The following is an 11,687-nucleotide window of genomic DNA, read 5'->3' as shown; positions in this document are numbered from 1 at the left end:
ACTTGAGGTCAGGAGTTCAAGACCAGCCATGGCCAACATGGTGAAACCCCATCTCTACTAAAATACAAAGGTCAGCCAGGCGTGGTGACACACATCTGTAGTCCCAGCTACTTAGGAGATTGAGGTAAGAGAATGGCTTGAACCCGGGAGGCAGGGGTTGCAGTGAGCCAAGATAGAGTCGCTGCACTCTAGCCTAGGCAACAGAGTGAGACTCTGTCTCAAAAAAAAAAAAAGAAAAAGAAAAAGTTAATGCACATGAGAATCTGACCTAAGAAGGCTTCTGTGTTAATATGCTAGTCTCTCCTCCACACAAGAGTCAACAGGAAGTGATATTAGCTTCTGATTTTGATATTGGCCACCTGACCAAATACAGTAAGAAGAAACCTAATGCAGCATTTCCCTGAATTTCTGCAAAACTAATGCACAGAAAGCTTTCAAAGATCTAAGGTCTGCTGGTAGCTGAAGATATACAGATCAATGCGGCAGCCTAGAGGCCAAGGTGCTGCAGCAGTTCTCGTGACTCAGAGTCAGGCGCTGTCTTGACCAACCGGTTGTGTGATTCCAGAAGCCCTTCTTTCACCTGAAAAGGCCTCATTGGCCTCACCCATACAGTAGAAGTTGCACATCGTCTCCAGGGCTTCTTTCATTTCTACCCACTGTTTTTGTTTAGTAATGATGCCTTGCAGTCCTAATGATCTTGGAATCAAGAATGGCGACTAGTGAACTTCAAAATGGAAAGAGAGGCTGAGCGTGGTGGCTCATGCCTATAATCTGAGCACTTCAGGAGGCCGAGGCGGGCAGATCACTTGAAGTCAGGAGTTCCAGACCAGCCTGGCCAACATGGTGAAACCCTGTCTCTGCTAAAAAAAAAAAAAAAAAAAAATTAGCCTGGCATTGTGGTACATGCCTATAATCCCAGCTACTCTGGAGGCTGAGGCAGGAGAATTGCTCGAACCCAGGAAGTGGAGGTTGTGGGGAGCTGAGATTGCACCACTGCACTCCAGCCTGGACGACAGAGTGAGACTCCATCTCAAAAAAAAAAAAAAAAAAAAAAGAGGAAAGAGAGAGTAGGATGGCTGAACCATGATGCGGTAGCAATGCTTATTTGAACACCTTGCTAGACTATGTGTGCTGCAGACTGTGTTCATGATTCCGAATCCTAAATACAGCTCTCCTAGGCTTGTCTCTCAGCCTAGACTCTAGACTGATTTGGCTCATTTGGTTGTCTTGGAGACGTTCTAATGCTGAAGGGGGCAGTAGTCCCTTCTAGAAGATAGCTGGTCTCCAAATGCACACCTCTGCTTAGTCTGAATCCTAAAGTTATAGCTTGAGCCAATTAAAGTGGCTTCTCATTTTTCTCTCACTCTGATCTCAAGGAGCCCTTTTTCCTCTAGTAATCTAGACCTTCCTCTTCCTATCACAATCTCAAGGATTGTGCCCCCAAAGCAGATGCAAAGCCCTGTCTACCCCTTCTCCTTCCCCTGAGGTAGAGCTTTATCGAAGGTTTCTCTTGGTAAACGTTAGCTTTCTGAACTGCGGGCTGTCTTTTCATTTTTTCCCTCTTAAGCCCATTGCATAACAATCTCTTGTTGTAATCTTTTGCCGAACACTGCTTTTCTTACTGTCAGAGGTTACTACAAGGGTTTGAACAGGTAACTTCTACCTTTGAACTTCTATTGCGACAGATTCAAAGGTTCCAGGGGAGTGTGTTGGCCGACACTCTCAGGACAGTACACAGTAGCTTCAGGTGTGTCCCAGTCAGTCCCAGGAGCTGTGGAAAGAGTAGAAGTGCCTGAAGGTGGTGCTGAATCAGTACAGCCAGCTGTGAGGGGAGCACTTCCTCGACCCAGGAAGGAAGAGTCTTCTTCCAAGGTAAGCCGCAATGATACTACTTGCTCTATATTGAATATATCTGTGAGATAGTAGGGAGGTGGGTGGTGTGGGGAAAGAAAGTGGGATTTCTTACTCTCAGCCTAAGGCTCTTTTATAATATGAAATTACATTTAGTTGAATAGTAATCTCAGCTGACTTGTGTGGGAGACAAAGAAAAAAATCCGCTGGAAAGGGGGTGGAGATACATGAGCTGTCCAAATGCTAGCAGGGGATGGAACTGGAAGGGAACACTGATTTTGCTAAGTGTACTAAAGCACACAAAACCAGAACGTGGGTCTCCTTCATCTTCCATTGAGAAGTTTCTGTCTCAGTGTAGTTAGAAGGGTCATGTGTCAGCTGCTGATGGCAAAGAGTCCCATTTGCAGAGAGAGAGGAAGGGAATCAGCAGATATTCAATTAGGTGCTGGGGACTGTTCTGGGTAGATGACGTATGTTACTTCATTGGTGCATCTCCTCCTGTAAAGCAGTTGGTATCATTCCCATTTCACAGATGCATAGCACATCTCCAGGCTGTTAAACAGCATGGCCTAAGCTACATAGCTCAAAGGTGGTGTGGCTAGAATTTGAGTCTTGATTGGTCAGTTTCCACAGCCTGCCCAACAACGCAGAATTCTTGTGGGTTGCCAAAACTTCTAGTTACCCCTTGAAATCCTGAGGGTGTCACTCATGTGCACAGAGGATTGATAGGAATACAACTGATGGGCCTTTAGAATGAGTCAACCTTCCTGAACTTGAGCATTTTTATTGGTGGAGGTCAATTAAAAATAAATAAATATGTATCTTCTCCTAGCCCTGAGCCCTTTGGTGAAGGAAGACAGCACCCGCTGAAGGGCCCAGAGGTATTAGCGTGGCTGAGATTCGACACCCACTCTGCCATCCTCTGCTCTCCTCTAGAAGACGTTGCCTCTTGGGGAGCTGAGTTCCTGAAACTAAGCAAAAGCCAAGTGATCCTCCAGCCGTGAGATGAGCTGGAGGATGGAATGCCATGGGCCCCCCTTCATCTCCCAGCCCTTCATCTTTCTTCCATGTCCAAAGGTGGCTCCCCGGAGGCCAAGAGCTCAGCTCTTGTGTTCTCTGAGATTGTGGCACAGCTCACCCTGGCTTCCTTAGCTGGAAGCTTTTAAGACCCTGCTCTGTAGAAAGAACGAACCCTAATCTAGCTCCAGCAAAGAGCCAGGATCAGGCTGAATTTCCTGTGAGCCTTCGTGGGGGGTCGAGGAGAAAGTGCTGCTTCATTCTGAGGTACCTGTGAGGTGGGGAAGGGGCAGGAAATTTTGTTATTTCTGCTTCCTAATCTGAGAATGGCAGCTCCAGGGCCCATCTGTGGCCACAGCCTTAGGCAGATCAAAAATGAGACTAATACAGGTCCTGGTAATACTGGGGGTGACCAAGGCAGCGGAATCGATTTTTTAAGTTGAGTTTTGGGGTGTGAATGTGTCAGAGGGAAAGAAATCATGCCAACTGAACGACTCACAGCCCTGTCATCCCTGACTTGCTTGTTTGTTTTCTTGGCTTTGCCAGAACAGCTTCAGGGACCAAGGCAGGCAGCTCTGGCGACTGGAGAGATGGGGTAAAAGGTCTTTGTGTGGGACTGAAGGCTGAGGTACCCTCTAGCCAGACTTTCCTGTCCTCCAAATCCAGCACGGAACAGCGCCACTTCTGCCTTTGTGAGGCTTCTGATCTGAGAGGCACCTCAAGTTATTTTAGTTTGTCTTTTTTCATCTTAGTTGAAAGGTGATTGGCCACAGGAGGACAGGGTAAATTGCGTTGAGGCAAGCTGGCTTTTGTGTCGGCCCTTAGGGGCTGAGGTGAAGACTTTGACACCGAGCCAGGGTAGCTTTGGAAGCTTCTCCCGTCCTGATCAGAACACTTCCACTTTCAGTTGTGAAAAAAAAAAATTAAAACCAGGAAGTGAAGTCCCTGAGCATGTTAGAAAGCCTGACATGGCCTGACTCGGGACAGCTCAGAGCAGGGCAGAACTGGAGATGCTCTGGGCCGGACTTCTGCCCGCATGGACGTTCTGAAGCCACCCTGTCTCTGGAGGAACCGGGAGTGAGGGAAGAAGGACAGGGACTCGTGTGGCAGGAAGAACTTGGAGCCGGGAAGTCCCTGTTGGCTAAAAGCACTGAGAGATGTGGCCCCCTCCCAGGGTAAGGGGACCATCGAGGGGGTGTTATTCAGCAAGGGGGTCTTGTGAGGGTGTGACAGAGGCCAAGGGGGCATCCTGACCCCCGACTTTCATGAAGCGACTTAGAATTAAGGGCCGGCTGAGTTCTACAGGCACACCATGCTCTCTCCCTCCTGGTCTCAGGCATGCCTTCAGATCCTGTGTCAGGAGGAGCAACGGGAAGGAAGGATGTGGGGCATGCATGGAGCTCACTTTCTCCCGACTCTCTTGGGGGAGATGAACCACAACAGAGGCCTCTTTTTGTGGGTCTGAGCATCCAGCATAGCTCTCCTGAGGTGGGCTGGGGATTTGCCCTCAATTTTATGTTGGATAAGACTGATGAATGAGACCGATGGGGTGGGAGAGACAGATGAATGGAGTTGAGTGTATTTTAGGAAGCAGGGTCACAGGTGAAGTATCAGGTACTGCTTAATTCCTAAGTACTTCCTTCCTGATGCCCACTCCCTGAGGGTCCTGAGGTGAACCTCAAAGACCCTCAGGGAGTAAGCCCTAGAAAGGGACTCTACCGCCGGGGCTTGGTACCTTCTGAGATATCAACCTTTTTTTGGTGGTCTGAAAGGTAGGATGGAATCTGTAGCTCCAATGTGCAGGTGACTGGTATTCTATATCAGAGGGAGAGTCTTCAAAAATAACATTAAGGCCAGGCACAGTGACTCACACCTGTAATCCCAGAACTCTGGGAGGCCGAGGCAGGTGGATCACCTGAAGTCAGGAGTTAGAGACCGGCCTGGCCAACAGGGAGAAACCCCATCTCTACTGAAAATACAAAAAGTAGCCGGGCGTGGTGGCACACGCCTGTAATCCCAGCAACTCAGGAGGCAGGACAATTGCTTGAACCTGGGAGGCGGAGGTTGCAGTGAGCTGAGATGGTGCCATTGCACTCCAGTTTGGATGACAAGAGTGAGACTCTGGCTCAAAAACAACAAACAAACAAACAAACAAAAAACCATTGAAAACTGACTTAGTTTTTTTTTGTTTGTTTGTTTATTTCTCCCTCCATATTCTGATATGGAGTCACTCCATGGTAGTCCCCTCCGACTGATCAGTATTCAAGGTTAAACACAGAACATGTCTTGAAAGAGGCATGGTGTAAAATTTTGTAGGCATCTTTTGTGTATTTGGCATAATAAAAGGAACAAAAACCTAAATAAAACAAGAAGTATAAATGCAAATGCTTATAGGACAGGCAGGTAATATACAGAAGTAAAGTAGATGGTGTGTAATAAGATGCTAATGGTGGAAACTTTAGCAAAATTCAGAGCAGTCATACCCCAGATAAATGCATTCAAATTTAATTATTAAAAAAAGAAAACACCTTTAAATCCAGACCAAACAGAATGTTTCAGCCTGGCCTGACCTAAAATAGTCTCTCCCAGGCTATATTATAATTTCTTGAGGGCAAAGACACCAACAACAGTATCGGTGTGTCACTGCATGCTAACCATCCACCTATAGAGAGACCACAGATACTACAAGGAGGCTGGAGATGGGGAAGGAGAGAGAAATGAATGGAGAGAGGGAAGATGAGGCCAGGGAAGTACCAGTACATAGGAACTCTTATATTTAATCAAGACAATCTTCTTCTTCTTCTTTTTTTTTCTTTTTTTTTTAGAATGAGCCTTGCTTTGTCACCTAGGCTCCCAGGCTTGAGGGCAGTGACAACATCTCGGCTCATTGCAACCTCCGCCTCCCCGGTTCAAGCGATTCTCCTGCCTCAGCCTCCCAAATAGCTGGGATTACGGGCATGCGCCACCATGCCCAACTAATTTTTGTATTTTTAGTAGAGATGGGGTTTCACCATATTGGCCAAGCTGGTCTCAAACTCCTGACCTCAAGTGATCTGCCTGCCTAGGCCCCCCAAAGTGCTGGGATTACAGGTGTGAGCCACTGCACCTGGCCTTCAGGATTTGCCAACTTTTTAGAAACCAGGAATATAGTGTCTTCTCCTGTCTGTCTCTCATATGGCTCCTCAGCAGATGGGCAGACCCTCAGCTGGAGTGCAGCCAGGAGTGACTTTTGTGCCTGGCAGCACCCAGCAAGGGTGAGGCAACCCCTGCAGCAGTGAGTTCAGCCATCACTGCTTATCACATTCTGCTGGAAATGCGTCTGGGTCTGTTTCTCCCCTGTGTGTCCGCACATCCTGAGTTCGGAAAGGGACTCTCTCACCAACTTGTCCCCCTGGCACAGGGCCTGACACTTCCCAGGTTCTCAACTCATTTTTTTAATAAATACACGAGATCTGGAGTTTGGAAGGTCAGACAGCCCATGCACTGCTGTGGTCAGGCCATAATATCAGCCTTCTTTGCGGGGAGCTGGTGGATCTCCCAGTCTTCATGGATTATTCCATTCTAAGAGTTGTGAGGTTGCGAGTGGCTCAAGTTGAGGATGTGGGGGCTAGGGGAAAGCTAGGTCAGAGACAGGCCATGGTTCCTACAACTAGAAGTGCTCTGTTTAAATAGAAAAGGGGGCTTGTTGGCCGGGTGCAGTGGCTCACACCTGTAATCCCAGCACTTTGGGAGGCGTAGGATCAGGAGTTTGAGACCAGCCTGGCCAACATGGTGAAACCCCATCTCTGCTAAAAATATAAAAACTAGCTGGGCATGGTGGTGGTCACCTGTAATCCCAGCTACTTGGGAGGCTGAGGCAGGAGAATCGCTTGAACCCAGGAGGCGGAGGTTGCAGTGAGCTGAGATCTTGCCACTGCACTCCAGCCTGAGTGATAAGAGTGAAAGTCCATCTCAAAAAAAAGGAAAAAAAGAAAAAAGAAAAAAGAAACGAGGGGCTTGTTAAGACCTTTGCACAGAAGTGGAGGGGCAGTAATCGTTCAAGACCGTGATCATCTCTTTTCTTTTGGGACATCTCATAATAGAACATCTGATACTGGCAAGGATGTGAAAACTGAGGAAAAGGGAAGGAAAAGGGAGCTAGACTTGATTGAGGACTTCCCATGTGCCTGACAGCATACCAGCAGTTCTATACACAGCATCTCCTTTAAGTAGTGATTTTCACCTGCTCCTTCTGCGTACAATGGCGGGGAACTGATGCTCAGTGACTTTAAGTAACTATCCCCAGGGCTACACATGTAGTAAGTGAGGAGCTGTTGCTCTGGTACCTGGAAGGGCATGACCTTGAAAGTTTGTCCCTGGAAATGACACCATTGACAAGAAAGCTTGTTGTCTGCACTATGAAACTGTTGGCCCTTGACCACTGGTTGAGACAGGCAGTGCAAGGGCTGATGCTGCAGAGAACCAACGCGAGAAGTCCGCTTTCCCAACCTCTTGCCTCACCCCGGCATGGGTGATGGGGTCCTAGCACTTTGTCCGGCCTATCTTTTTACAGACCCCCTTATCAGATCCAGTGGATTTCTGACACTACTTCCTCTTACCCCAGTTCTCTCATAATATACTTGGTCAGCAGGCCTGGGATGCCCTTTGGAGGTGTCACTGATACAAGTTGTCCCGGGGTCAGGATTTGGACTGTGACTCACTTCAAGCCCAGTGGTAGATCAAGGTTGACTCTATCAACCTGAGCTCCTGTGGGATTTGTCACTTCTGGGGTCACATCCTGTGGGTGACTCAACTATCCTATGCTATCTTAATGGACTGACTTAAGAGGCTCTTGGTATTTGACTTAACATGACATTTCCTGATAAATGCTACTCAGCTCAACTGGCCAAGGCCTGGCCCCACCCAGGCTCTTTGGAGTATGTGAAGGCAATGGCTCCAGTGGTGCAGTGTCTGCACTGGGCCCCATGCACCATCTCATCCATCCTTGAAGACTTCCCCACCCCCCCCCCCCCGCCCCCACTGCTTTTAACTACAGATAGACCCTCCACCTCCAGCAGAAATACCTCTTCACCATTTACCTCCCCTAAATGTCCCACTTGCCCCACTTTAGTGCCTCTAGCACATCTGGCCATTCCCCTTCTCCACTTCCACTTGGCTCCATCCAACCTAATGAGATGATTGGTCTCTCCATGAGGAAAGTAGATAGAGGGACACAGACAACAGTTGAGAAAGATGGTTTGGTGGCAGGGCCACTGGCTGGAATCATAGTTGAGATCTTACTAGACATCAGCTTGATTGGTAGAATTGTCTTTTTTTTTTTTTTTAGACAGGTCTCACTCTTGTCACTCTGCACATCCAGGCTCCCAGGCTGGAGTGCAGTGGCGGGATCGTGGATCACTGCAACCTCGACCTCCCAGGCTCAACAGTCCTCCTACCTCATTCTCCTGAGTACCTGGGACTATAGGCATGCCCAGCTAAATTTTTTTATTTTTGTAAAGATGGGGTCACACTATGTTGCCCAGGCTGGTCTCGAACTCCTGGCCTCAAACGATCCTCCAGCCTCAGCCTCCCAAAGTGCTGAGATCACAGGGCTGGACCATCATGTCTGGTCAGATCATCATCTTTGCCCCTGGAAAAGAGACAATTGGCAGTAAAGCCAGGGGATCAAGGATCACACATCTTTGAGGTTCTAGTGTTCCATCAGCCATCTTAATGTGCTCCAGTCTGCACTGGCCTCTTCCTCCTTCAAACCCATGAGCTCACTGCACACACTGAAGCATTCTGTAAGAGTTGCTAGGACTAGATAGACCCATAAGTACCCAGATGGCAGGAATTATATCAGCCAAGTGTTTGTCCCTCAACACATGGCACGGTGCTGAATAGGCAGGTCCACAATTTTTGTTTACTTTGCTGAAAATAAATGTATAGGCTGGGTACAGTGGCTCACACCTGTATTCCCAGCACTTTGGGAGGCCGAGGCGGGTAGATCACTTGAGGTCAGAGTTCGAGACCAGCCTGACCAACATGGTGAAACCCCCTCTACTAAAAATACAAAACTTAGCCAGGTGTGGTGAGGCACACTTGTTGTAATCCCAGCTACTCACGAGGCTGAGGCAGGAGAATCGCTTGAGCCCTGGAGGCAGAGGTTGCAGTGAACTGAGATCGTACCACTACACTCTAGCCTGAGTGACAGAGTGAGACTGTCTCAAAAAAAAAAAAAAAAAAAAAAAAAGAAGCCGGATGTGGTGGCTCACGCCTGTAATGCTAGCACTTTGCAAGGTCAAGGTGGGCAGATCACGAGGTCAGGAGTTTGAGACCAGACTGGTCAATATGGTGAAACCTAGTCTCTACTAAAAATACAAAAATTAGCTGGGCATGGTGGCGTGTGCCTGTAGTCCCAGCTACTCAGGAGGCTGAGGCAAAAGAATCGCTGAACTCTGTCTCAAAAAATAGATAAATAAATAATTAAAAAAAAAAAAACGTATAAATAAGTTAAAAGTGCAGAGAGTAAATGTATCCCTCGCCACACACACACTTCTCCAGCCCACCAGGTGCTGCCAAAGTTGAGCGCATCCCCTAGAGCACTGGTCTCAAAAGCATCATGACTGCCTGGGGAATTGGCTTAATCTTCTACTGGACCAGAAGTTCTGAGCATGTTTTCCTGTGCTAAACACACTGCCTGGCACACAGGAGGTGCTTGAATACCCAAATGGATGCATTATTAGGGAACCCTGACCTCACTCAGGTTGGGTTGCTTAGCGTTGCCCTTCTCGTGGCATGAAGCCCTGGCTGTGGCATTCTTGAAGACTCCGCCGACCCCGTCCTGCTCTGTGCATAGGAGCACATTCTGTTCCTTGTGGGATTGAACGCTGCAGATTTTCCTTCAACAGACTCTCCTTGCTAGTTGCCTTTCTCTCAAATTGTGCCAATGGTGAGTAAAAAGTGAAAGTGGTTTGGTAACAGCAGCTTCCCACGGTGTCTCAGGTGCCGCGCTAGGTGCAGTGGAATCCACAGGTGAGGATGGTCACTATGTGCGTGAGTCTATAGTGCGTGAGTCTATATTCAATAGGAATAGACCTCACAGCACAGGGAAGTCTACTGACACACAGACGTCCATGAGTCACTGGAAGCCTCACTGAGACCCAAACCTGAGGAAAGGGCTTATTCTGTTCCACCTCTCCTAACTCTTTGGAGCTCTGGCTCCTGTAGCTTTTCCTGTGCAATTCAGCAGCAAAGATCTCACCAGTGGATCTGCATCGAATGCCCTAATGATTTATTTATGGTATGCTTGCGTATGGTCCAGGACACCTGTCTGAAGCCTACACTCTTAACCCTTTCTCTGCCAGCTGTCTTACACATTGGGACTGTTAGATGCCATCTAGCAATTGGGCTTGGAAGAGAGATATGAGAGGTTATTATCACTTACCTTTTAAAAAATTATCTAAGCAATGAAATTGAATCTTTCCATGGTATGGAAACTACTACTTAGCTACCACTTGGTGTTTTAATAGGGCTTCCTTTGGTAATGCTGTCTCCCTGCTCTATCCACCACATCTCTGCGGAGATGATAAGAAGGACCTTCCCCGCTGGGTGCCACGGCTCATGCCTGTAATTCCAGAACTTTAGGAGGCTGAGACAGGTGGATCGCTTGAGCCCAGGAGTTCAAGGCCAGGCTGGGCAACTTAGGGAGACCCCATCTCTACAAAAAACTTAAAAATTAGTCGAGTGTGTTGGTGCACACCTGTAGTCTCAGATACTTGGAAGGCTGAGGTGGATCACTTAAGCCTGGGAAGTTAACACTGCAGTGAGCTGAGCGTGGGAGGATGGGGTTGCCATGAGCTGTGATAGCGTCACTGCATTCCAGCCTAAGCAACAAAATAAATACATAAATAAATAAAATAAGGCCCTTCCCATCTGCCTGGGGCCATGGCTGTTATAAGACAGTGGCTTGAGCATCCATGCATGCTGGTGAGTGGCTGGGAAATCATCAGCAGGCTGTAGGTCAGGATCTCAGACCATCCTTCCTTCTAAGCTACTTGAAATGAACATTGAAAGACACACTTTCAGGGCCCCTCGGCCCCGTGACTCAGCGTTCACCTTTGCTCTGGTTTCTTATCGGCTAGGGAAATGGATAAGGTTTCCACCCACAGAGCTGCTGTCCAGCTGGATTACTTAGTGGCTGAGAAGCATTTTATACAACATGAGGGCTTGAAAGAGGCTGTGTGTCGAATGTAGCTTCAGTAGTGGGAGAGCCACGCTTGTAGAAACAAAGCTGAGGTATATGCTTAGGTGCATTCACGTGAAATGCCACCAACCAAGGTGGTAGGATTTTCTAAAGTAGCTGCCTGTGTTGGAGGTGGGATTATATGGAGCTGTTCATTTTATTGTTCTTTTCTTTTTTTTAAGCATGAATATTTCAGAAGAAACAGTACACATCAAGTGTTACCTTCCCAGTGAGACTACTCTAAACCTCCCTAATTCAAACTCATCTGCTGGATGCAGTGGTTCATGCCTGTAATCCCAACACTTTGGGAGGCTGAGGCAGGTGGATCACTTGATACCAGGAGCTCAAGTCCAGCCTGGACAACATGGCAAAAACTATCTCTACTAAAAATACAAGAATTAGCCAGGCACACATACATAATCCCAGCTACTTGGAAGGCTGAGGCATGAGAATCGCTTGAACCCAGGAGGCAGAGGTTGCAGTGAGCTGAGATGACACCACTGCGTTCCAGCCCGGGCAACAGAGCGAGACTCTGTCGAAAGAAAAGAAAAGAAAAGAAAAGAAAAGAAAAGAAAAGAAAAGAAAAGAAAAGAAA

The 11,687-nt window shown here is 47.8% G+C and overlaps 1 protein-coding gene across 2 annotated transcripts in view; it reads left to right on the top strand.

Annotated features, from left to right (window-relative positions):
• Positions 1-3,699: 3,699 nt before the first annotated feature.
• ACSL5 (acyl-CoA synthetase long chain family member 5) overlaps positions 3,700-11,687 on the top strand; it is a 58,770-nt gene continuing 50,782 nt past the window's right edge. Inside the window, exon 1 of one of the 2 annotated variants that reach the window (XM_023206613.2) lies at positions 3,700-4,043. Coding sequence is in view for 1 of the 2 variants with exons in the window: in XM_023206614.2 (XP_023062382.1) it covers positions 4,026-4,043 (18 nt within the window). In the remaining variant the exon portion in view is untranslated. The remainder of the gene's footprint in view (positions 4,044-11,687) is intronic. The other variant, XM_023206614.2, reaches the window with a different exon arrangement.

Source organism: Piliocolobus tephrosceles, chromosome 9, assembly GCF_002776525.5.
Source record: "Piliocolobus tephrosceles isolate RC106 chromosome 9, ASM277652v3, whole genome shotgun sequence".
NCBI lineage: Eukaryota > Metazoa > Chordata > Mammalia > Primates > Cercopithecidae > Piliocolobus > Piliocolobus tephrosceles.
Note: the sequence above shows the minus strand (reverse complement) of the source record. Positions and strands in the feature narration are given on the sequence as shown.